The following is a 25,404-nucleotide window of genomic DNA, read 5'->3' as shown; positions in this document are numbered from 1 at the left end:
TCTGCCATATACATGGGAGACATCTATTGAGATAAAGGAAGGACTATACGTAGTATATTGAATAATGTGGTGGCCATATTGAAATTGACTTATTTCGTGTGCTGGTCCTGATCCTGAAGGCTGCTCATAGCTGTCCAAGGAATGTAAATGGTTGTCAAGGATATGCAAGTATGTAAAACAAGAGACAAACATGAAAAATATGACCGAGAATGTCTATCAACACGATTGTTTTTAAGTGGAAAAAAATATATTGGAAAACACGGAGTCAGAGGCTGCTAGTGGCGGAATTGGGCATTGAATTACATCAACTAGAAGTGGAGTCACAAATTTATGTGGCACATTCTGTAAAAAGAAAAGCAGCCTGAATGAAATATGGTTGTGTGTAAAGTGAAATGACCTAGAGGTAAGTAATATGTTTGGCCGATAACTTGATTCATGCTGGAGAATGGAACCACTACTTGGCGTACATGTTAATGATAAAGTGTAAGCTTCATCAATTGTGCACATAGTTAATGGTAAGTCAATATTTACAATGACATAGGATGCAAGTGCATGCAAATTTGAGTCATGTACTTTCTCATTGATCAATTGCTACACAATAGTTGTATGGTTACATTGGTTACCTGAAATACAGCAATACTCGAGTCCAGAGAATATTGTACACAATATTGACAATAAATTGCATGATTGCAGTATCCCCCATCAGTGCACAAATCGTATATTATCGATCGCTATACATGCGGCATATCTAGTCTTCCAAACCACGTGTCAATACTCAGTTGTACAATTGGCGGTCAAAATAATTTTGTTCATCTTTACTGTAAACTAGGTATGTCAGGATATATCAAATGTACAGCTATAACTTTGTTCATACTGGTATGCGCCTAAATGTCCCAAAATAAATATTAGTGGACAAATATCCTCATGTCATCGTCTGTATGTTGAATAAACAATCAATGGATACACAAGTGGCAAAGATGCATAGAAAGAGAAGTGCTCAAAGGATATCTTATTGTGTATGTGTACTAAGAGCCTTAACAAGAGAGAATACATAATTATAGGCAACTCATTGTGATGGTGCACTAGGGAACATAATCTGGTGTGTTATTATGTGGAGGCCACATGTTTGTAGAAGCACTCTAAATGAAGCAATTCAGGGAGAATTCCTTGTTGAGGTCCATTGGATGTAAAGTGTCTCTCAGCTTGTAAAAAGGTGCCAAAACTGCAGACTGACATGAGTACGAAGAATTCCTTGCAGAGCGTCCTTTCTCTCGGCTGCTGCTCCGACATACCTTCCAGGGTATGTCACCACGACCAAGGAACAAGAGACCTGGTCCACCACTGTTGCACTGTGAAAGTATCCAGCTACATCTTCATCACTCCTCGGATACTGTGGGCCTCGGAGTAGTACTTACTTCAAACCATTGTCACTCCTGTTACTGGAGTGCTGCTTCTGGTGTTTGGGTGTTAACCCATACCATTCGCCCATGCCTAATGCTTGTGTGCCTAAAGGGGGTTCTTTCCAAGCTCCCTGATAACCTTTTCACCAACAAAAGCATTCTAATAATCTAAGTACCTTTAGAACTTTACCTTATCTGCTGCTGTCCTACTTGAATTCCCTTCAAACAGACTCTGAAGAACTTGCAACTAGTTAGGGATGAAAAAGTATTATAAGTCTGATATTATTGAACTGCTATTGCTGGTGCTAAATAACCCCTTATATCCCTACAACAGAACATGTCTGAGTGACTTTAGTAAGTGATTTTAGTTGGCATTAAACTGTGTTCATCACCTCTACGTTTCATTACTATTGGTTCACTCACCTGAAGTATTGAGGTTTTCTATTTTTGATTAGTTTAAATAGTACTTATCTACCTGACTATAATGTTGCCCTGTGTAAATGTATATTTTACTATAACTACAAGTGTTATATTTTTTTTTTTTTTTGGGGGGGAGGCCTATCGATTTACTGAGTTCACTGTACTTGCCTAAAGCTCACATCCTCCTCCTAAGAAAGGCCTGGCTGCTCTGCCCTCCTAACAAAGCTTTGGGTAGTACATACCTATACTAAGAGTAGAGGCCTGTATACCAAGGGATAGTTTTATAGAGTACTCCCCTAACAGCAGGTAGAGTGTGGAGCTAGCACAAGGTACCAAATTTACCCTGTCCCATGTAGGGCGTGTTTCTGTTAATGTCTTAAAAATATCTGACCAATCAATTAGTCTTTTATAGGAAAGACTTAACCTGTAAATCATGTAGGTTTTTAAAAATGTTGTTTTCTCATGTTCCGGCAGGTGCAGACTCAGTTGGAAACTGATCTACATTTAGACCAGCCATCAGATGTGCGGCCTAGCCCGTAAGTATTTTGATTAGTCTCTCTCGGTATGTTATGTTTTCATTATCTATGTAACAAAAGTTGAAGAAATCTTAACTGCTCAATCCGGGTGCAGTGATAAGTCGCATGAGACCAGAAGGAGTTCCATACATGTTCCATCTCTCACTAACTTTAAGAGCACCAAGGATGTACCCGTCTTTGCAATTTTTGAATCCAGTCATAGGGCAAAACATTCCAAGACTTCTGTCTCAGATGGGTCTTTGGAGAGGTTTATAAGAACAACCGGCCTGGTTGGGTCTCTGTGCTTCGCTTAATGTTTGATTAAAACATTCCAGTAGGGCACAGCAGATGTCTGAGTAGTCCCATGATCTGATGCTTTACAAAGGTATTTGTAGTAGATTGCGGTCCAGTTAGTGATTAGTACAGCGGGTGTTCCTAAGTAGTAAACAACTTGTAATATTACGCACCAACCACTAGATGGCAGGCCATGCATAGCATGGGATTCTGAACAGATACAAGTGAATCTTTCTACAACTTATAAGTAATGCTCGTCATACGATGTGTACATAATAGCGAAGTCGTCTTGATATAGCACCTTTGTGCCAGTAATGTTGACTTTGTAGCGTGTGTGGCTCTGTAAAAGAAAGTGGGTAGGGGATGATAGTGGGGAAGGTGGATGCAGAAAACCTGTGGCGTTGAGTGCAGGTCAGAAGCACAAGGTAATTTTGTGCTGGCATGGATTCTGTGTTCAGGGGAGGGAGTACCCTGTGTTTGGTTAGCCCGAAGGACCATCTTGTGGTGAGAGTAGCAATGGATGCATTGGGGGTGTTGATGGCAGATGAACTGGTTAGGAGTAATGTTGAAAAGATTTTACTAGTGAGGAGTTGATGAGAGATGCAAAGTGGAAGAGATGAGTGGGATCAGGGCTCAGTCTTTTTCAGGTGTGGCAGTAGAGTCCTTGCTATCTCTTAGAGATTGTGGTCTGATGACTGTTGGAATGGAGATTAGCATCTGGACAAGGTAACACTTGATTGGGATTGTCCCTGAGCAGGTGGTACAGCAGGCCAGTCGCCATTGTAGCGTTATTGTTTGGCGTTCATGTGTATAGTAGAGCCGCCAAGACGTAAGGAACCAGTATTTCCTGTTGTGTTAAACTTGGTTTATTGCTTTTTATCCAATTCACTTAATTGAAGAGGCATGTTATAAGCTAGTTTCTCAATGTCGGGTTGTTCACTTCCATGCAAGTATGCTTGGGTAGGGAGTTCCATAGTTTAATTTCCAGTAGGAAAAATGAGGAACGACTTTTCCTGTTGATGTTGGAAACTAGGCCTATAGTGGTGTAGCTGAACATTAGTGTCGCAGAAGATGTGTAATGCCTTAATTTCCTTATGAAGGAATCTGGGCCATCTTCATGGAAAGGTGTGTGTGAGTGATTCAGAGTTTTTACATTTTTATTGGTTTTACATATAATATCAACAACTCCCCTCCCTCCCCTCCCTCCCTCGGGTGGTGGTCTGATTCATCATATTGCTGTGTGGTTTGGTTAACAAAATGTCTAGGATTCTGATGTTGTGTGGGCACCATTGGAGCATATAGTCACTTTGCAGATGGGATAAGATGCTGCCCCAGTGCGAACTGAAGGTTTTCGGGGTCCCTTGAAGTTTGTAGGTCATCCACTCCATGGAGACGAATCTCCATACTTTTTGAACCAGTCATATATTGTGGGTTTGTTTTTTTTTTTTTTTTGGCTTCCATTGTGGGCCGATTGTCAACCATGCTGCTTTGATCAGCGTCATCACTCCCCTCTGCTGTGTTTTTGTGTAGATCCTTTGGTTCGGGTCCCACATGCCCGCCATCCATACCTTCTCTTCTAGGTTGTCTGCTCCTTGTATCTTTTTCCCTGCCTGACTTTTAACGTCTCTCCAGAAGTGTTGAATGGTTGGGCAACCCCACCAAATGTGGTTCCAATCTCCTGTTGTAGTGCACCCTCACCAACATTTGTCGCTGTTAGGGTACATTGCGTGGAGTCTCTCTGGGGTATAGTGCCATTGAAGTATAACTTTTTGCCACGTTTCTCTTAGCTGTATGGAGCGTGTCAGCTTAGGGATTTTGTTCCATAAATCTACCCATTGGTTCCATGTTATGGGCTCTCCCAATGTTTTTTCCCACCTTTTCATGTATTTCCATTGAATTTCTTCTCCTTGGTCGTTCAAGAGTTTGTATAGGTTGGGGACCAGCTTATGGGCTGTGTCTGTTGTCATACAGGGTCAATTGTCTGGTGGCTGCATCTTTGTTGTGGAAAGACGAAAACCAATGCTTTAGCTGTGTGTATTTGAATTCTTCTGTATACTTTATCCCCAGAGTTTGTATACATTCTTGAAATATCATGATGGATTGGCCCTTGTACATATTGCATATTTTGTTGCATCCTGTTTGTGCCCAGATCCGGTATGATTTCTGATCCATCTCTAGCTGGAAGTCAGGGTTTCATTGGGGTGATGGGAATGTCGTTAGGGTCCCTCTTCTGACCGCTGTGTACCAGGCTTTAATCCCTGCTCCCACTACTTCCCTTAGTTTGGTGTTCGGGTGTCTGTATCATTTATGTAGCCACAGTAGATTGGAGAGAGGGGAGCCTGCCACAGCCCGATCTTGTTTTGCCCAGACATGTTGGGGAGGCAGTGCCACCCTTTCCTTTATAACTCAGTTGTGCAGCTTTGTAATATCTTCGAAAGTGGGGGAGCGCAAGTCCCCCTTGGTCTTTCTGAGCTGTTAGGGTTGACATCGCTATTCTAGGCGTTTTGTGTTGCCATATGAAGGTAGACCACATTTTGTTCAGCGCTCTGAAGAACATTATCAGAATTTTTACTGAGTGTCTGGAAGTAATACAGCAATTTTGGTAGGACCGACATTTTTATGACAGTCAATCTCCCCCACCAGGAGATGTTGAGAGGATTTCCCTAGGTCTGTTTTCAATTTTGCTAAAAGATTCGGGTAGTTTGCATTGTATAGCTGCCCTATTGAGGGTGTTAGTCTTATCCCTAGGTACGTGAGGCCTTCCCTGGCTTTGTTCAGTCAGTGTAGTTTGGGTCAATTTGTCCACCATTACTGGATCTGCAGTCGGGTTCAGGATTTGATTTATGCTTTTTTGATCTTTAGGCCAGAGATGGATCTAAATTGGTCTAATTCTTTCAGAAGCACGGGGATTGAAAGTTCAGGGTTCGACAAGGCTAGCAGCATATCTTCCGCCAAGGCCATTGTTTTATGTTCCTCCCCTCCCATTGTTATGCCTTGCACTTGCTGTGCCTCTCGAATTCTAATCAGTAACGCTTCTAGAAAGATCGCATATAGCAGAGGTGAGAGTGCTCTTACCTGCTTTGTGCCTCTACTCGGGGGTACTTGACTCGATAGGGTGTCATTTAGCGAAATCCTCATCAAGGGTGTTTTTATAGTTGGCTTTGATTATCTGCATACAAGTCTGCCTGAAGCCCATGCGTTCCATTGCGTGGAGTAGCTGCATCCATTCAACTCTAATGCTTTCTCTGCATCCAGTGATTTGAGAATAGCGGGGGTATGGGTGTGTTCTACAATCTGGTGGCTCACCCTACGTGTGTTGTCTGCAGTTTGTCTCTTGGGAATGAATCCTGATTGGTCTGGGCCTACGATTGTCGGGAGCAGCCAGATGAGTCTTTCAGTCAGAATTTTTGTGTAGAGCTTGGCATCAAGATTAATTGGTGCTATTGGGCGATATTAGCCCGGTAGAGTTGGATCCTTGTCAGCTTTGGGGAAGATGGCCAATGTTGCTTCTTTCATTGAGTTTTCCTTGTGCCCTAAAGCTGTAAACAAGTTTGTCAGTTTTGGGGCCAGTACCTCTTGATACTTTTTGCAGAAGGCTTCTGGATAGCCGTCTGGACCCAGTGCTTTATTTCTAGGGAGATTTGATTGCTTGTTTGACCTCCTCTACTTGTATGTCTCTGTCCATTGTCATTTTGTCTGCTTCTGATATCTGGGGTAGAGTGAGGTTCTCTAGGTAGGCCTTCTGTTTATCTGCCCTTGGTTCCACTGATTTGTAAAGGGTCGGGTAGCAGGCTTCAATTATTTCCCCCATTGGTTGTTTTCAGCTGACCGCGTGTGTCCCTTAGTTTCAGTATGGCTGTCTTGAGCCCCTTTTCGCGAAGCTGTCTCGACAATAGTTTGTCCGCCTTGTTGGCACTCATGTAGTACCTATGTTTCATTCTTAACAGCGCTAGCTCTTCTTTCTTATTTTGTATCATCCCCAATTGGCCTTGTATGTGTTTCAGGGCTAATTTCGCCTTCCTGCTGAGGTTGTTTGCTAGTGCATTTTGTACTCCCTTTAGCTTCCCTTACAGTTTTTCTTCCCATCTGCTACATTTGTCTGTTTGTGCCTTTAAGGCTATTAAATCACCCCTTAGTACCGCCTTGAAGGTGTCCCATAACCCACTCTGTGGGGTTGCGCCGGTGTCGTTCTCAGAGAAGTAGAGTTCAAACTGTCCCTTTATTATTTCCACCTAGCCGGTTGTCTTGAAGGGTATCAATTGGAAATCTCCAAGCCCAGGCCCCCCCCTTACTAACCGCCACTGGCCTTGATGATGTTGAAAGATGATGTTATAAGGGCATGATCTGAGCGGGTCATGGGTCCAATTTCTATATCGGCCGCTTTTCCCACTAGGCCCGTGGATTGCCACATGTAATCTATTCTGGATTGGGAGTTGTGAATATGTGAAAAGTGGATGAATCCCTGTTTCCCCTTTCCTGGCGCACCAGATGTCATGTAGTGCCAGAGTTTCAAAAGCTTTTTTAAGTGCCTTTGAGGGTGCATACGTACCCATTCCTGTCTTAGAGCTTCTACCTAGTCTGGGGTCCCATGCTAGGTTGAGATCACCCCCCAAAATGATTTCCCTTGTGGCAAATTCCTCTAGTATCCTGAGGGTCCCTCTCAGGAAGCCATTGTGCCCTGTGTTGGGTGCGTATATCGAAGCCAGTGTGAGATGCATGCCTCCTTTACATTTAGGAAGAGGTAGCACCCCCGTTTCCCACAGTGTTCTGGACGGGTCTATTAAGCCTATCTTGTATGGCTATGAGGACTCCCCCTCTCTTCTACGTTAGCCTGATATGTTTATAGAGCCTCCCTAATTTTGACCTGTGTTTTTGTCTCTTCTTTATATGGGTTTCCTGGTACATGTTGTCTGCTGGCAATCTCCATGCTTGTCGCTCTAGTTTTTTCCTTTTGATTGGGGTATTCATCCCCCTGACATTGTGTCTGGATCTTTATCTGTTTTGAGATCCAGCTATCCATGATCCTCTGGTTCAGTTCCCACGCTCCCGTGGTGCCACCCCCGATTAATGCTTTACTCTGCCCCGTACCTTCCCCACCACCCTTTTCCTCCTACCCACCCCCCTGGCCATGCTCACACCCCACTCCCTATCCCAACTTCCCTTTCCCTCTGAGGGGGCGGGCTAGGTTCCTATGATCGCACAGACGAAGTGTCTCGCGTGTCTTGCCCCCTAACAACCTCGGGTTCAATTTGTGGGGGATTCTAAACCCCACGTGGGATTCCATCCATGGCCTTCCTCCTCCCCCTTGGGCCTGTTATGAAATTCCTGATGAGTACCCGCCCCCTTGTCATGTGTTGGTGCTCTCCATGCTTAAAGTTCTTACTTGTATGGTAGGGGGGATTAAATGATCCTTATCCTTTCCACCCTCCTCTGTTTTTCCTTGCTACTGTTTTCCATCCTTCCAGCTGGCCAGGGCCATTTACTCTCCCCTGTGCTTGATCTTGGCTGTCCCCTTCGTCCTGCTGCAGTCCCGAGATGTGTTCCCCTTCTTCGCGTTATGTTATCCTGTGCTGTCTCCCTTCCCAGGTGAAGAGTAGACCAAACGGGAAGGTCCATTTATATTTCGCTGTTAGATGTTGGCAGCAGTGTAGACTGGGCTAGATCTTGATAGTTGTACTTCACCGTTTACCCGCAACGGGCCTGCATTTCTTACACTCAAAAAGAACACATTCTACAAATAGTAAGAGGTTATGGCTGCCAGCACGTCCCTTGGTTGTGCCCCTGGTGCCCCTGGTTCGGCTGGTCTTGTTGGTCCCACTCAGTGAAGTCTGTCTACCTTTATCTGTGCTTCAGTGCAGTTTTCTAATACTTCCGCAAAGAGTTGGAGGACCGTTTCATGCAGGTCCTTGTCCTCAACTGATTCCGATACATTTTTGATTCAGATATTTGATTTTCTCTATTTGTTTTCCAAGTCCTCGCATTGGAGTTTGAGGTTGTTGGAGAGGCAAGCCAGCAGTTCCAGCACTTCATCTGATTTTTGGGTGTCATCCTCTATTTGTTGAAATACTTTTTCAAGTGTCAGTCTTCTCTTCCAGTTTCGCAATGTCAATCTTTACCTCCTGCAGGGATTGTTTCATGTCTTCTTTTAGCATCTTGAATTGTTCCTGGAAGCAGAGTAGAAATTGGCTCTGGAATTCCTTGAAGCAATTTTGCATGTCCATTTTGGTCATAGTGTTGTCCCCCATGGCCACCCGATATTGATTGTGGGCTTCCTAAGATGACTCCTCACCCCTCTCCCCCCAAACTCCCTTTTCGTCATGGTCATGTCGTCCGCACTCCAAAGTTGTTTCAGGTTTCTGATTTGTTTCCCTTGGGTGGTGTGGAGGGAGGGGGGGGGGGATTGAGCTAGGGTTGTGGTTTTGACATCAATGCTGATGTTGTGGTGCTGACTCTGTTCCCCCTTTCTACAATCAATCCCTTGTCCATGTGGTTTGTAGTATGCAATAGGACTTTGGTTAGGTCTCCCTTCTTCTCCCCTATGCGTGTTGGAGCCACGTGTGTGCAGGGCCTTCTCCTCACCTCTTCATGTTGGCTGGGTTTGCTGCATTGGAGAGGTTATCCGCTCCTTTATTGCTTGGCGAGTGTAGTTTCCCTTCTTGACACTAGTCCGCTGGGTCCTTTCCCTAGTTCTGTGCAGTCCGTAGCCTAGGCCCCTTCGAGATTGTCCTCTTTCCCCTTTTATAACCTCCAGAAGTTGTTTTTTTTTCCCTGATTGTAATGCGCGGTTTATCACGGTGTGATCCGCTGCCGTTTCGTGATGTCGGTGGCCTATTTGTGAGCTTAATGGTCCTGGCTTACAGCCAGTTGCGTTGTTCTCCCCCTGCGGTTGTGACCGTGCCTTGGGGTTTTGTCAAGTGCTGGGATGTTAATGTAAAGTACATTGGTGCTTTCAGCCATGGATCCGGCTCTAGACTGGTCTTTACTGCTCCCCGATTCGCTGGGCCTCAATGTTTAATGCTGGCGGATGGGACTCTGTGGGTGGGCCTTTGCTGTGCCCCCTTTAGTGCTGAAGCTTGTTGCTCTTGTGTTTGTCTGGTGTGTGGTCACGCGTTTTCCCTTTATTTGTTGCCAGCGTTTGTGTGTGCTGCACCGCTGATTTGGGATGCCTAATCTGGAGCTGCATGCGAGCTGGGCCAGGGCACTCTGTTCAGTGCTTTGGGTGCGTAATTCTAGGGGAGGGACTATGCGCATTTCCACTCTGCGCCGTGTACTCGCTGTGTGCCTGGCTGGTAACTTCGCTGAATGGGGCTCTGTAGTATTCGCTCCTCCTGCATATTTGCCCTTATTGACTTTGCCCTCCGGGGCTCTGCTCTGCTTTTGGTGGCTACAGGAAGTTTCTCTCAATGTGTTGCCTTTTGGGGCAGATTCATTGATGACATGATCTGGAATGGCACAGAACAGGAACTTCAGGACTACCATCAATACTGGAACAATACTTATAACATAAAATTAACCATCCAATTACAGCCAATCAGACTTTTTGGACCTTCATTTGTACATGAAAAATGATACAATACATACCACTTTGTATACTAAACCCACAGCAGTCAACAGTATTTTACATGCATCAAGCAATCATCCACGACACACAATACGGAACAAACCCTACGGAGAACTTTTAATAGCAAAAAAACTGCACAACAGCAGATGAATTCCGAAAACGTGCACCTATAGCAATTGAAAAGTTCACACGCAGAGGATACAACTGTAAACACTTAAAATAACAGTTTGACTGAAGTCGGATCTTCTCCAAAACAAGAAGAAAATACAAGATCAACCACAATCAATGAAAACAAGATTTATAACATACAGTACCAACAATTGCATGATTTAAAAGAATCCTACTAAATAATTGGAATATATTATGAGCGGATCCAGATATGTCTACAATTTTGGAAGCACAACCCAGTATCACATTTCGGCAAATGTAAAACCTTAAAACAAATCCTGAGTCCTTCCTTTTAACAAAACAAATGTAAATCACAGGACCACCAACCATCATGGTTACAACCACCAACCAAAGGTAATTCTAAATGTGGTCAATGCAATATTTGTAAACGCATGATTAATGCAAAACAGGAAATCAAGCCAAATGGAAGCAAGGTAGCTATCAAGGACATCATAAACTGCAACTGTAAGTATGTCGTTTATGGCATTGAATGTATCTGCTTTAGACTATATATAGGCAGCGTGATTAGGAAACTCAAGATAAGGATCGGAGAACATTTAAGAGCAATCGTGAATAAAAAGTTAAGATCGCCTCTAGCAATGCACTTTCAGAAAACGCCAGCAACAAGGCATCAAACTCAAATGTTATGGAATTGAAAGAATATTGCCTCCACCCAGAGGAGGAAACATGGAAACAATATTAAGAAGACGTGAGGCCTTTTGGATCTGTACTGTGGATACATGCCATACTGGTCTACATATAGACCAAGAGATGCATCCTTTTCTTTAATACTTGAATAAGTGACAAAAAACTTATGTCTTGTATTATATACGGTTTCTGTAGGTTGACAATTAAACTAATTTTAAGGCTATGGTAAGTATAGCAGAATGCTATTTTTCCTTTATAGTGAACGATGTAAACACAATACATGTCGCTAGCAAACGCATACAATAATATAAATTAATACCAATGAGATTTTTCAAACCTATGAATGAGATGCAGTCAGTACCTGTACACCGTCAAAATTACAGGGTTGGGTTTATTATAAAATATTTTTTTTTTAAATAACCTCAGCAAATCTAATTGACAAGAATTGCCAATATGTAATAACCATAAAAGGGCCAGTCTTAATCGGACATCAAACAAGATAGATGAAATAAACAATTAAGCAAATGTTAGTTTAAACCCAATTCAATAATGTAGCAAAACGGGATTCACGCACAACGTCATCACGTTCTTTAAAAACTACAATCGCATAGTCACAATTCACAGCAATCGAACCGGATGCAATTTTTGAACCAGCAAGGTAAGATACAGTTTAAACCAATACTTTCTATTAATGTTGGTACTACTAGCAAGAAATATTTTGGAAAACAACTCTGTTCCGTTTTTTAAACCCAATTTAAAACACTTAAATATAACGTTTTGAAACATCAGGCACCATCCAACCACTGGTAAAAAGTATATTGCATTAAACATTGCTTTAACCATATGAAACGTACTTTGCATCAAAACAGATCTAATCTGTAGCATTTTTTGCACTTTTAGGAAGTACTTGGTTTCACTTATCCAAGGATCTTGCATTTACTATAATACGGTACGAACAGGAAATCAAATCTGACAATACTGTTTAGCGGATAAGGCTACCCCACGGGATATAAAGATCAGCATAAAAGCATATGGTATCTTGAATTCCAAATATCGTTAAAGTCAAGAATATTTGCACAGTAAGTATACGATATGTACAATTATAATTTGGGCAGCTCAACCCATATATAATTGAAGACTGCAAGCACTGCCCTCTTCCCCCCCCCCCCTCTCCTTTTTTGGTCTCATCACATTTCTTTTAGACATTTCTTAAAAAGCTTCATGAAACAAATTGAACACTTACCGGATCTCGTATCAAACAATAAATCAAATTTTTGAAACACAACATATCCCCTGAAGAACCGTCACACATCAGATGGAGAAACGCGTGTCGGGATAGGAAAATAGGCAAAGGGAGATGCCTCATAAAATGAGTGACGGAATGAAGACAATTCATCAGAATGTGGTAATCAAATACAACAAATTCAACACAGGATAAGAGGCATAAATGCATAATCAAGCACAACTAACAAGAACGTAAGGATTGCACACAAAATATGTATGACTATTCTAATTGAATGGAGCAATGTGTGTAGGAGTGTGATAGTTGAATGAAGCAAATTCAACAAAACCTGCAACAATGTAATATGTAAAAATAAAATTTTGCTGAGGAGTTAAAACAAACCAGTCTCTAACCATTTCTTACGTGCGTGCGCAAGACAAGCTGAATCTAGTCATACATATTCTATTTTCAGTTCCTGTACAGTCTCTGGACAAGAATCGGCAACTCGCAGCAAGCACGGGACTCTTTTTAGCACCTAAGACCAAGGAGAAGCGCCAAATGCTGCTTAGGGTGGAATCACTCTAAAAACATCTCAATACGTGGTTGCCTGAAAGTATTTGCTGCAGTGTGTATGCCGGAGGCTGTGACCGGTTTGCGGTGCTTCAGATGCCGCCGATTGGACGTCTTGTGTCGCAGGCTCACTTGTTCGTTGCTTTGAGGCCGCAGCGGGGTCTGGGGGGGGGGGGATCAACTGCCAGTTTCTCTTGATGTCTCAGCCGACGGATATTTGTTTCTTCCAGGGCTTACTCTGTCTATTCATGTAATGACCGTGAGGGGGAGCCTGGTCCACTCCTCTGCTCCTCGCTGCTCCTCTTCACCTCCTGCGGACCCTCTTTTTTTGCCCGTCCGGGCTGCCTCTACCTCTCCAGCACCTCAACACTGCAATTGCAGCGGTCTGGGCACAGGGACTCAGGATGCGCTCCGATGTAGTCCCCTTTGTATTGTCCGACTCGCGTTGCTTCGGTGGGGCTCCCCTGGGTGCTAGTGCTCACGGCGTTATGTCGGTCATGCTTCAGTTGTCTGCCAGTGTCCCGACTTGCAGATTCACTGTGCGGTCTGCCTTTGTTAGAACGGCGCTCTGCTGATCACCGTTTTGCTCCCTTGCTGTGCGGGGAGTGCATCAGATGTTTTCCCCTTCGCTGCGTGCAGAGCTGCTTCAATTAATATTACGTTGGGGCAAGATGTCACCGGGAAAGCTGATTTGATTTGCTTATTGACGCGGCCTGGCGGGAAGAGACTCCTACGCATGTCCTCCTCTGCCGGCCACCATCTTGGAATCTGCCGTGGTTTTTTTAATGGATTTTCTTGACTGGGAGCCAGTTGAGCATGCAGAATGGGGGAATGATGTGTTTGAACCTTTTCATCCTGAGGACTAATGTGGAAACTGCACTTTATTTTTGCATGAGGTATTCCGGAGTCCGACATGTATATAAATATAATTCTATAGTGCAGGCTTATTAGGACTAGTGATATAGCGTCAGTGGTCCAGTGTGTAAGGTTAACTCTTGTATGATGAGTCATAGAGCACAGATCCCCAAAACAGCTTCTTGCAATGGCTCTTGCCTGCAGATCGAGTGTGAGCCTTTTGTCTATTCTAAAGTTCAGGGCGATACTGTGCAGGAAGACTAGTTAGCATTATTAACAGCTGGGATGGAGTGAGCGTTGGGATGGCAATGGGGAAGCTTAGTGCAGGTCATTATTCCAGGAAGTGGATTGCAAGTCGATTCGCATGGTAGAATGACTGTCCATGATGTTTAGGGCAGGGAGCCCCAGTTGTATGGAGATTGAAGGAGCGGAAGGGAGTAGCAGCTTTGATTGGTGTGATACTGAGAAATTAAGAGCATATGTGCGGTGGGTTCGTGATGGGGAATAGTGGCTGCCTAGCAATAGATTTTGAAGAGTAAAAGGAGAATTTTGAATCAATATAGATGCATATTCTGTTGGCTTGGAAGTGATGGGCAGAGGAAGACAAGTGAGGGAGGTTGTGTGGCAATTGAGTAGAGGGGGTGGTCTAAGAGGAGGATTGAACAATGAACTAGGCTAAGTAATGGAGTTGAGATTAACATTTTAGTGGCTTGATGGGTGAGATGGGGCAAATCTTCCTAAAATTGTTTCAACTTCACAGCTGTAGACTGGGAGGCGCAATACATTTGTTGAGCTTTGACCCTGCCGTCAGAGGATCACAAGATAGGTGTGTGATCAGGGAAAAGATGAGGGGGAGGTGATCGGGGGTGAGGGACAGGCAGACAGATGACTACATTATTGGAGGATCGAGCCATGCTGTAAGGGTTTGGCAGAGAGACCATTGGAAATGTGATTTTGTTCAGGAGTAAAGGAAGGACAGGAGAAGATCGGAGTGTAATCTGTTGAAGGTGGTATGAGCTACCAATGAAGCAGCTAAGCTTTACAAGTGAAATGAATAAAGGAAAGGGTAGTGGACCCCACGCAGACCACTGGGAGTGAGTAATTGGAGATGGTTGTGGTCCATGAGACGGAGAAGGATCCATCTGACAAGGAGGCCAAGAGGCAAGTGTAGAGTCCGGTTGTAGAGGGAAAGCATGGCCGATCAATCACAAACTTGGCACCTTTCAAAAATTAGACAGTTTAGTTTCAGCTGATGACTGTTGGGAAAGATTTATTTTGCAACTTTACAGCCATAGTTTCCTGTGTAATCCCATTTGTTTTGCTCTGTTTTTGTTTCTGTCCTGACATTTTGAAGGGAAGTAAAGCCTTCATCTTCACTTCCCTTGCATTTTGCTCTCTCACAGCCTAAATGACTGATCGGTTCCCCTATCAGTACTGGAAAACCTTTATTTCCCTTTTTGAATTCTTAACATTGCACAGAGCATCTCCCTATACTCCCCCCACCCTTGCTCGCTAAGATCAAAAACACACTTGCTTCTTACTACTCCTACACCCCAATGCGACCAATCACGATTCCGTTATTTTTTGCTTTTGGTCCTTAAGCGCAAACTCTCCCGCTTCCTATCCTGTCATCACTTTAACACACTCTATTCTTTACCCGTCTTCTATCTCATCTTGTTTCAGCTCCTTTCAACAAATTTTTCTTTATCATGATTTGTCATTGCTTGATTGTGTACCAACCACTTTTATGTACAGCGCTTAATGAATTGAAAGGAATACAAACGCCCATTACTACAAAAGTCCATATAGCACTCATTGAAACCAAAGCGGACTGTTGCACTCAAAACTGGGGTAATACAGGAGTTTCCTGTGTTGTACCCCATTGGAGCAAAGGCTGTAACTGTTAAAATGGATTTCTAAACTCTGGCCTGGAGGACAGATGTTTAGGAGGCCACCCTTGTTGAACAGGGATTTACTTTGGGAGCTTAAGCCACACCAATCAAGGCAACGTGGGGAGTGGTGAAGGTTTGGTCTCAGGATAGGTGACTGTGGTCAGGGATCCACATTGTGTCCACGCCGTGAAACACCAATGATTATACTTAGTTATAAAAATATACCATTAGTTATAGGCCCAGGACAACACATGAAAAATGAATATTTGGCAGGTAAAGTATCACACACCATCTACTATAGAACATATATACAGTCACATTAGTAGGTGCACAATAATTCATGACTTCACCGGTGCCTGCAAAGGAGAAGGTAAGTAATTTAGTTAATTAAATTAGACTCTCATTCCCACAGGGAACTCTCTATGCAAGCCATCATATCCGCATGTATGGGACTGTCTTCAGTAATGGAAAACATACCCTCCTTTTATTTTGGTCCAGGCAATGTTGGATCAACCATGACGCCTGGAAAAAAATAAAGATCTCTTAGGAACAGGCTTGTATGTAACCAAGACGAGTGGAATACAAGCGAGGAGAGAGCCATACACAGGGAATGCCTCTGACGTAGCTATGCCTTGGAGGGGGCAGAGCAGATTGGTGCTGCAAAGCCTGCAACAAACCAAGAAACAGACTGCCAGACACGCCGGAGACCCAGCAACCCAAACAGCCGAAAGAGCTGCTATGAGGACTGAGAGTGGGAGACTGTCTGACGTAATGACGTCACCACTGAAGCACTGTGGTGAGCCTAGGGCCCGTCCAACAACACGGACAACTGTAGGGCCGGTAGAACTGAACCCTTCCATTGGTGAACCCTCCAAGAGAGCGGCAAGCTACGGAAGCACCGAGAGTGGAGTTATTGGGAAGGCTGGAGCTCAGAGGACTAACGGAAGCAGGAGACCTGAAAGAGCGGCAAACCGCAAAACGCCACCTGTGCTGAACTAAGGTACCGGGTGGAACGAAGAAAGGGCAGGCCATCTTGGGAGCATACCTTAAATAATGGATCTTGGGGAACGATGTTACGCATGTTGGGACATTAAGAAATGATCAAGATATATATCCTAAATAGTCCAGTAAAGTGAGTGACGATATTAAGCATGAGGCTTTGAGAAGGCCTGAAGGATTATCTTCTGAACGAGGGAAGAACTGGCTAAAGTTAAATATTGAGGGTTCGGGAAGGGGGGGGGGGGGAGTCCTTTGATGAAAGACTGTAAGAAGTAATGCGAGTTAAAGTTAATTGCTCAGAGGAGCCTAGCAATGAAATTCCAGGAGTGGTGGTGTCTCACCCATAATAAGAATATACCAAAGACCAGAATGAAGAACTGGAAAGAGAGTTGGTCAAAGGAAAGTCTAACAGTCTGTCTTAAGAATCCCATTAAAGCTGAGAATACAGATGAGCAGTACACCAGCAAAAAAACAAAACCCATGAGTAGTTGGCAGGAGCTCATAACTCACATTGAGAACTGGAAGAGACCCTCATAATGAACTTGTTTCTAGAGGATGGGCGTTTTCATCTGATGTGTGCATATATGATCGAAGTGAACCCTGATGTAAAGCTTCCAGTCAAACACCCGAAGGGAAGCAGCCAAGAGATGCATTCTTTTGGCAAACTTTAGTTATTCGGTTTAGTGTTCGGTCAGGTAGATGAGGGTTTGGACATGACATTTTGAGTTAGACTTCCTAATGACAGACTAGCACCTTCGTTTGTTAAAGTAGGTAACATCCCTATACCAATAAGGCAAGATGATGGGAATTGTCTTTGTTTTGAATAAACATGATGGAAATGCCCAGGCTGTGTCGGACTCATTCTTCCAACCCTCCACAACCACAAATGTTTCCCTTTTATTTTTAAAGGAAAGTGAAGCCTTCTGCTTCATTCCCCTGGCCTTTCGCTAATTTTGTTATGGGTAAAACTCATCATTCCTTCAGACTATCGGTACTGGGAAACTGGCTTTTCACTTTTACACTTTGGTAACATTTTAACATTGCATACAGCATCTTACAATGCAGTGCAATGGTGATACCTTCTTGTATCGCCCTTGCATTTTTCACTTGGGATTTTTGGTTACTATTATGTGCCTAAAGACAAGCTGGTGGCAATTATATTTTTGCCATTTTTGCATTATATCTAGTGTGCACATTCACTTTAACCGCCTATGTCTACCAGACGTGGCTAGTGCCCTAAAATGGCCGTGCCACAAGCTTTTTGCTTTTTTTTTGTTTTTGTTTTACCATATTTTTGTCTGGCCTTCTTTCTGCCTTGCCAGGTCAGGAAATCCCATATAAACTCATGCACTTGCCCGGGAATACAGCTGCTTTGACCGGCTATGTGTGCATGGCTCAGGAAGTGGGTGCGGCTGTCTGGTCCCATTCCACACTCCTGAAGCCAGAGAGTCTAGGTGTGGGACACAAGTGAAACCAATAGTTGTCTCTGATTGGACAACTAGTGGCTGTTTGAATTGTGCAGATCCTTACCATTTGAATTGTGCAGATCCTTACCATTGGTGGGCTTGCACGTGCTTCCAGGGTGGAGTTTGGACAAGGGGACTCCAGCAGCCATTTTCTCAGATCAGTGTTGGAGCCAAGAATCCCTCGTAGAAGAACAGCCATCTGAAGACTCCTGAAGAGTCCCAGCAACCCTTCCTCCGTCTGACCCACAGAAGCCCTGTTGAACTACATGATCTGCGAAGGACCTGTCTGGTGCTTTAACCCTGGACTGGTAGGACCAATCAGTTTTCATGTGTTCTCCGAGAATTGTTAGGAACGTTTTTATAAAATGCAACTAAGGGCTTAGTGAAACCATTCAACTGAGACAGTACAAGACTCCACTGTTATTATAAAGCTGTACCTGTCACGCCCCTCAGCCCTGATCCCCCACTGGCAATCCCATTGGCCAGGTGGAATCGGGGCTTGGATCACTAATAAGGCCTGGCATCCACTTCTCAGGCCCTCTTGGGGCCAGTCCTGGCGCCTTTGGCGCCAGGCTCATCAGTAAGGAAAGACATCTGCTTGAGGAACTACTTTATTTAGGCTTTCAGCCAACATGGAGGCATCCACATAGCTTGATTCCTAGAACCAAGCTATCCGGTCTAGTGTTTTGGGTGTGGTGGCCTAGGGACTACTTTACCTGGACTACTTTACAGTGGCTATTTAAACCACACCCAAATAAGACAACATGCTTTGCGTTACTTTGCTTCTAGCAACGTGATGCTCACCGTGTACAGCTTTCGCAGAAGCCTGGTGAATTTCGGACCTGCTCTGTTGGTGTGGAGTTCACCGCCCGGATCGAAGGACCTGAGAAAAGGAGGAAGACCTCATTAAAGGAGGTAGTGGAGACATTACAACCACAAAGCGTTTAAAGACTTAACTGGTTGGTTGCTTTTCGTCCGGCATAGCTCCGGAACTCCATCTGCACTGGGAACTCAGCACGACCTACGAAAAGAGAAAAGCACAGGTCAGTGAGGACAAGACATCGCTGCGCTAAGCAAAGCGCCTCCTTACCACATCATAGCGCTATAGCACGCCATCATCTCCCGGTGAGAACTAGCATATCCAGTTCTCCAAGCGGACACTCCACGCTCCTAGGGAGATAAAAAAGAGACATTTAGAACAGAGAAAAGGCATGCAAGAATTACGACGCCATCAATCGCAATAAGACCTACCTGAAAGACACTACAAGGGCAGCTGTCAGTGAAGTAACTGGACCTCCCGCGCCCACAAAAGACAACGCGCCCCTGCCCAGAGAGCAGGACGGAGAGCCCACTGATTCCGACAACCAGGTGAGAAGAGAACCTGGAGGGGCTGGAAACACAAGGGAGGTGGGGGAAAACTTACCTTGGTCGCCCAGTCCTAATAGTCTTCATTTCCAGGTGGAATACCATCGACACTGAGACCACACCAGGGAATCATTGGGAAGGGCACCAACGACCAACTGGCTGGCTGGCGTCCCCGTGGATACCAGATGAGCGTAACAAGTACGCGAAGCCTGACATAAATAATCCACCTGGGCGCCATGGAAACATCAGAAATCGACCAATTGGCCCAATTGTTGGGGGACCTTCGTACTGAGGTTCATTCAGCCCGACAAGAGACTAATGCCCTCCGGAGAGACCTAATAGTGACCCAGGAGTGCACCGAAGAAATCGGCAGAAATTCTTGCAATCGCAGGCAGGGCAGACTCCTCTGCCTGGAGGAAATCCACTGATGCAAAATCCTATCTAACCATCTTATACCCCCACACCAGTACAGGTCACGCTGCCTGGAACAGTTCCCCTGGCACCACCAGAAAGGTTTTCGGGCGACCCATGGAAGTATGCAGAATTATAAATCAGTGTCGCTTTCATTTCCTTTGTCGCCCTGGCACATTTCCAAATGACCAAGCTCGGGTAGCTTTCATCCTATCATACTTGAGTGGAAGTGCAGCTGATTGGTCGGTGCCGTTGGTGACCCATAATGATCTGTTACAGGACTATGGGGGGTTCCAGAGAGAAATGGAAAAACTGTTTGCTCGCCATACCCAGCAACAAGCAGTGGAAAACGAACTGTTATCCCTCCGGCAGGGGAACCAGGACTTATTAACATACATTGCGACTTTCAATAGACTGGTTGCTGAAGCCAGGTGGCCAGAAAACAAAAGCACCATGTTATTCCATTTAGGCTTACGAGGTGAATTAAAGGACGTCTTGGCCCAGGTAGTTGAACACCCCCCACCCTCTCCCCCCAGAGACTGTACCGAATTCATAAATCTGGTCGTGCAGCTAGACCATCGGTTGCAGGACCGAAAAGCAGACCGGTCCAAAGCAGACTCTCGAGTAGTTTATGTTCGGCCCAAAGACAATGCGCCACGGGCCAGACCACTCCCTAGAACCCATGCAGATCGGAGGGATACGACCTGCATTAACAAAACAAGAGCGGGATAAAAGAAGACAATGGCAACTTTGTTTGTATTGTGGAAAACCAGGACATTTTCTCAAAGACTGCCCAATAAAACCCCCAAGGAGGACAGTCGGGCCACAGAAAAGGAATCGGAAAACTACCAAGCTCGGCAACCGTAGAGGTCAGTTTGTCGAGTGATGAGAGAACCACTGACCTCACACTTTGCGATACCCGTGATCTTAATAAATCACCAACAATCTTCAAAGATGCATGCTGTAGAAGCGTACATCGACAGCGGAGCAGTTGGGAACTATATAGATCAAGAGTTGGCAACAGAGATGGGGGCTCCCTTTGTGTTCTAAGTCTACCAGGGACAAGGTGACTACCGTGGATGGGACAGAAATCGCCTCCGGACCAGTAACCCAGTGCACAGCAGTAATAACCTTGCTGTGCCCGGATGGACATCGGGAGTGTATTTTGTTCGATCTTATAAAGGCACCTCAGTTCCGGTTGATACTAGGGATGTCATGGTTGGTTGCTCACAACCCTTTCATAGACTGGCGGGCACGGAAATTAACCTTCTCCAGCAACTGCTCCCTAACTTGATAATCTCCTGACGCGGAACCCTACTCCTGTGTCTCAAAGACTTCCAATACTAGAGCCTCTACTCTGGGAGTAACAAATACTTTGCCAGATGAATATCGTGACTTTCAGGACGTTTTCCAAAAAGACCAGGCTAACACATTGCTGCCGCATAGGCCTTAGGATTCTCAAATTGACTCTATTACTGGGGCACAAATCCCTTGCGGCAGGATCTACGCTCTTACCAAACCAGAAAACCTTCACCTGAAATCCTATTTGGACCAGTACCTTGCAAACGGATTTATCCGCCCATCGAAGTCCCCAGCAGCCAGTCCTTTGTTCTTCTTACCGAAAAAGGAAGGGGACTTGAGGACCTGTATTGATTACCGCGCAATAAACCTGATGACCATGAAGAACCGCTACCCCTTGCCTCTCATCCCAGAAATGCTAGACCAAGTCAAAGATGCCCAGATCTATACCAAATTAGACCTTCGGGGAGCATACCAGCTGGCCCGGGTCAGAAGCAGAGATGAGTGGAAAACCGCTTTCCGTACCAAATATGGCTTGTTTGAATATCAAGTCATGCCTTTTGGCTTATGTAACGCTCCCGCAGAGTTTCAATATTTCATGAATGATGTCTTGAGAGAACTGATTGACGTTTGCGCCTTAGTGTACATTGATGACATCTTGGTCTACTCGGCCTCAAAACAAGATCATATCAGGCATATTCGTTCAGTTCTCACCAAGCTCCGCCAACATAGTTTGTATGCAAAGCTGGAGAAATTATTTTTTTCACGTCACCGAAGTAGAATTCCTTGGTTTCATCCTTTCGCCAAAAAGCATCAGAATGGACGTACATAAGGTTGACGCCATTCTAAAATGGCCATCACCAACATCTCTGAAGGGGATACAGAGCATGCTAGGCTTTGCAAACTTTTACCGCCGGTTTATCCCAGACTTTTCTCAGGTTGTGCACCCGATCACAGTACTGCTACGAAAAAGCAATAAAAAGTTTGCTTGGACTGAGGAAGCAGAAAGAGCCTTTCAGGAACTGAAACAAAGGTTCACCTCCGCTCCAATCCTGCGGCACCCGCGTTCAGACCTCCCTTATGTCGTAGAAACGGATGCTTCCAGTATGGCAATGAGAGCGGGCCTTTCACAAAGGGACCCAGAAACTGGCCAGCTGCATCCTTTGGCCTTCTGGTCAAAAAGATTCTCACCCCCGGAAATGAATTACCTATCACGGACAAAGGACTCCTAGCCATCAAGTCTGCTTTCAAGGCGTGGCGACACTATCTTCTGGGAGCTAGACACACCATTACAGTGATCACAGACCACCGGAACCTGCAATATCTCAAACAGCCAAAGCCCAGTCTTCACGCCAGTTACGGTGGGCCCTCTCCACCGAATAGGACTACGTGATCACCTTTCGACCAGGGGTCAAGAATGGGAAAGCTGACGCCTTATCTCGAATGGGCATCGATGAAACGGTGTATACAACTCCGGACCCGGTACCCATCATACCTGAAGACAAACTCTTGGGTATCACAACAGCGTTATCACAAGCCGAATTACAAAACAAAATTTGAGTCCATGAACCCGGATGCTTTCCTCGCATGGCAAACTCGAGGAGAACAATATTGCATCAAGGATCAGTTACCTTATTTTAGGGACCGGCTATATGTACCCGAGAAGGAGTTACAACAGCATATCATTTCGGGTTATCATAACTCCCTGATCGAAAGACACCCTGGAATAGCTAAAACTTTAGCCAAGGTAAAAAAACCTTTGGTGGCCTACCTGGCGTAAGGACATTGTCCAGTATGTTCAGTCCTGCGGCGTCTGTGCACAAAATAAATCACAAACCATCAGGTCTCCTACAACCACTGGACATCCCTCCCGCTCCATCGCACACTCTTTCCCTCGACTTTATCACTGATCTGCCACCTAGTCAAGGCTTTAACACCATTCTTGTAATCGTGGATTTGTTCTCAGAGATGGCACATTTTATTCCTCTCAAGGGCCTCCCAGACGCATCCACCCTAGCTGAAGTATTTCTGGAAAACATTGTCAAGCTGCATGGCTTTCCATCAGTTCTTGTCTCCGATCAAGGCAGCCAATTTGTATCCAATTTTTGGAGAAAATGTTGCGCAATGGCACAGATTGACGTCCAGCTATCCACCAGTCACCACCCCCAGACAGACGGCCAAACCGAGAGGACCAACCAGATCCTCGAGCAGTATTTGCAGTGCATGCTGCACCATGAATTGAGAGATTGGAAGGACTTACTGTGGATAGCCGAGTATGCATACAACAACTCTGTACATTCTAGCACGGGCCAAACACCTTTTTGCACCTTCTATGGCAGACATCCACGATCATCAGAACTTGACCTTCCTTCCAGCTTGGAAATGCCTGCAGTAAAGACTCTTCATACAACCATCACTCAGGCGTTCAGAAAGGTGAAGGAACATCTTATTCATGCTAAAGAAAAACAAAAGCACTTCGCCGACCAGCATCGGAAAAAGGCCCCAGACTATCAAGTAAGAGACCAGGTTTGGTTGGCTGCCAAATACGTACCCATCAAAGGGACCCGGACCTTTCATCCTCTATATTTGGGACCCTATACCATCAAGGCAATTATCAATCCAGCAGCCGTCAAATTGGACTTGCCACCTAATCTACAAATCCATCCGGTATTCCATGTGTCCCTCTTAAAACCAATGCAACCTGGTACACAAATCAAGACCCCACCTCAACCTATACTAATAGATGGAGAACCAGAATTCGAAGTCAAGGGCATCCTGGACTCTAAGTACTCTAGAGCCAAGTCGACCGGAAGGGGTTTGGGCCTCAAGATAGATCCTGGGAACCCAGTGAGAACATCCATGCCCCATGTCTCATCAAGAAGTTTCATCAGAACTTCTCAACTAAACCTGGACCAGGCAGGAGACACACCTTCGGAGGGGCCTTAGGCAGGTGGGTGTGTGGGGAGGATAGTGCTGTCACGACCCTCAGCCTTGATCCCCACTGGCAAGCCCATTGCCTAGGTGGAATCAGGGCTTGGATCACTAATAAGGTCTGGCATCAACTTTTCAGGCCCTCTTGGGGCAAGGCTCATCAGTAAGGAAAGACATCTGCTGGAGGAACTACTTTATTTAGGTTTTCAGCCAACATGGAGGCATCCACATAGCTTGATTCCTAGAACCAAGCTATGCGGTCTAGTGTTTTGGGTGTGGGGATCTAGGGACTACTTTACCTGGACTACTTTACAGTGGCTATTTAAACCACACCCGAACAAGACAACACGCTTCGCGTTACTTTGCTTCTAGCAACATGACACTCACCGTGTCCAACTTTCTCACGAGCCTGGTGAATTCCAGACCTGCAGAAAAACCAAGAGCCTCGTTAGCAGCAGAATCTTACCTGCATTCATTATCCTTCACTGCTCGCAGCTCCTGAGCAGCTCTGTTGGTGGAGTTCACCGCCCGGATCGAAGGACATGAGAAAAGGAGGAAGACCTCATTAAAGGAGGTAGTGGAGACATTACAACCACAATGCGCTTAAAGACTTACCTGGTTGGTTGCTTTTCGGCCGGCAAAGCTCCAGAACTCAATCTGCGCTGGGAACTCACAGCGACCTACGAAAAGAGAAAAGTGCAGGTCAGTGAGGACAAGACATTGCTGCGCTACGCAAAGCGTCTCCTTGCGCATCATAGCGCTATAGCGCGCCATCATCTCCCGGTGAGAACCAACATATCCAGTTCTCCAAGCGGACACTTCACGCTCCTAGGGAGATAAAAAAAAAGACATTTAGAACAGAGAAAAGGCATGCAAGAATTACGCCATCAATCGCAATAAGACCTACCTGAAAGACACTACAAGGGCAGCAATCAGTGAAGTAACTGGACAGCCCGCGCCCACAAAAGACAACGCGCCCCTGCCCAGAGAGCAGGACGGAGAGCCCACCGATTCCGACAACCAGGTGAGAAGAGAACCTGGAGGGGCTGGAAACACAAGGGAGGTGGGGGAAAACTTACCTTGGTCGCCCAGTCCTAATATAGTCGTCCTTTCCAGGCAGAATCCCATCGACACCGAGACCACACCATGGAATCATTGGGAAAGGCACCAAAGACCAACTGGCTGGGTGGCGTCCCCATGGATACCAGGTGAGCGTAACAGTACCACATGAGTATATGGTAGCATAGACAGAGCAGCCAGGCTTATCTTTGTAGAGAGAGAGGGCTGTAGGAAAGTACACTGAACCTGTATTATGCCAAGAATTCAATAAAAACACTTATAACATGAAGTGTTATACAAAAAAAAGGTTTATTATAAATACAAATAGG

The 25,404-nt window shown here is 45.1% G+C and overlaps 1 protein-coding gene across 2 annotated transcripts in view; it reads left to right on the top strand.

The window, feature by feature from the left end:
• FYTTD1 (forty-two-three domain containing 1) overlaps positions 1-25,404 on the top strand; it is a 493,848-nt gene that overhangs the window by 337,467 nt on the left and 130,977 nt on the right. For both annotated transcript variants that reach the window (XM_069617583.1, XM_069617582.1), the window contains one exon: positions 2,295-2,356. In XM_069617583.1, the coding sequence (XP_069473684.1) occupies positions 2,295-2,356 (62 nt within the window). The remainder of the gene's footprint in view (positions 1-2,294; positions 2,357-25,404) is intronic.

Source organism: Ambystoma mexicanum, chromosome 10 (assembly GCF_040938575.1).
Source record: "Ambystoma mexicanum isolate Mex_15411 chromosome 10, UKY_AmexF1_1, whole genome shotgun sequence".
NCBI classification, from domain to species: Eukaryota; Metazoa; Chordata; class Amphibia; order Caudata; family Ambystomatidae; genus Ambystoma; species Ambystoma mexicanum.
The sequence above is the reverse complement of the archived record's forward strand: the minus strand, read 5'-3'. Positions and strand labels throughout refer to the sequence as shown.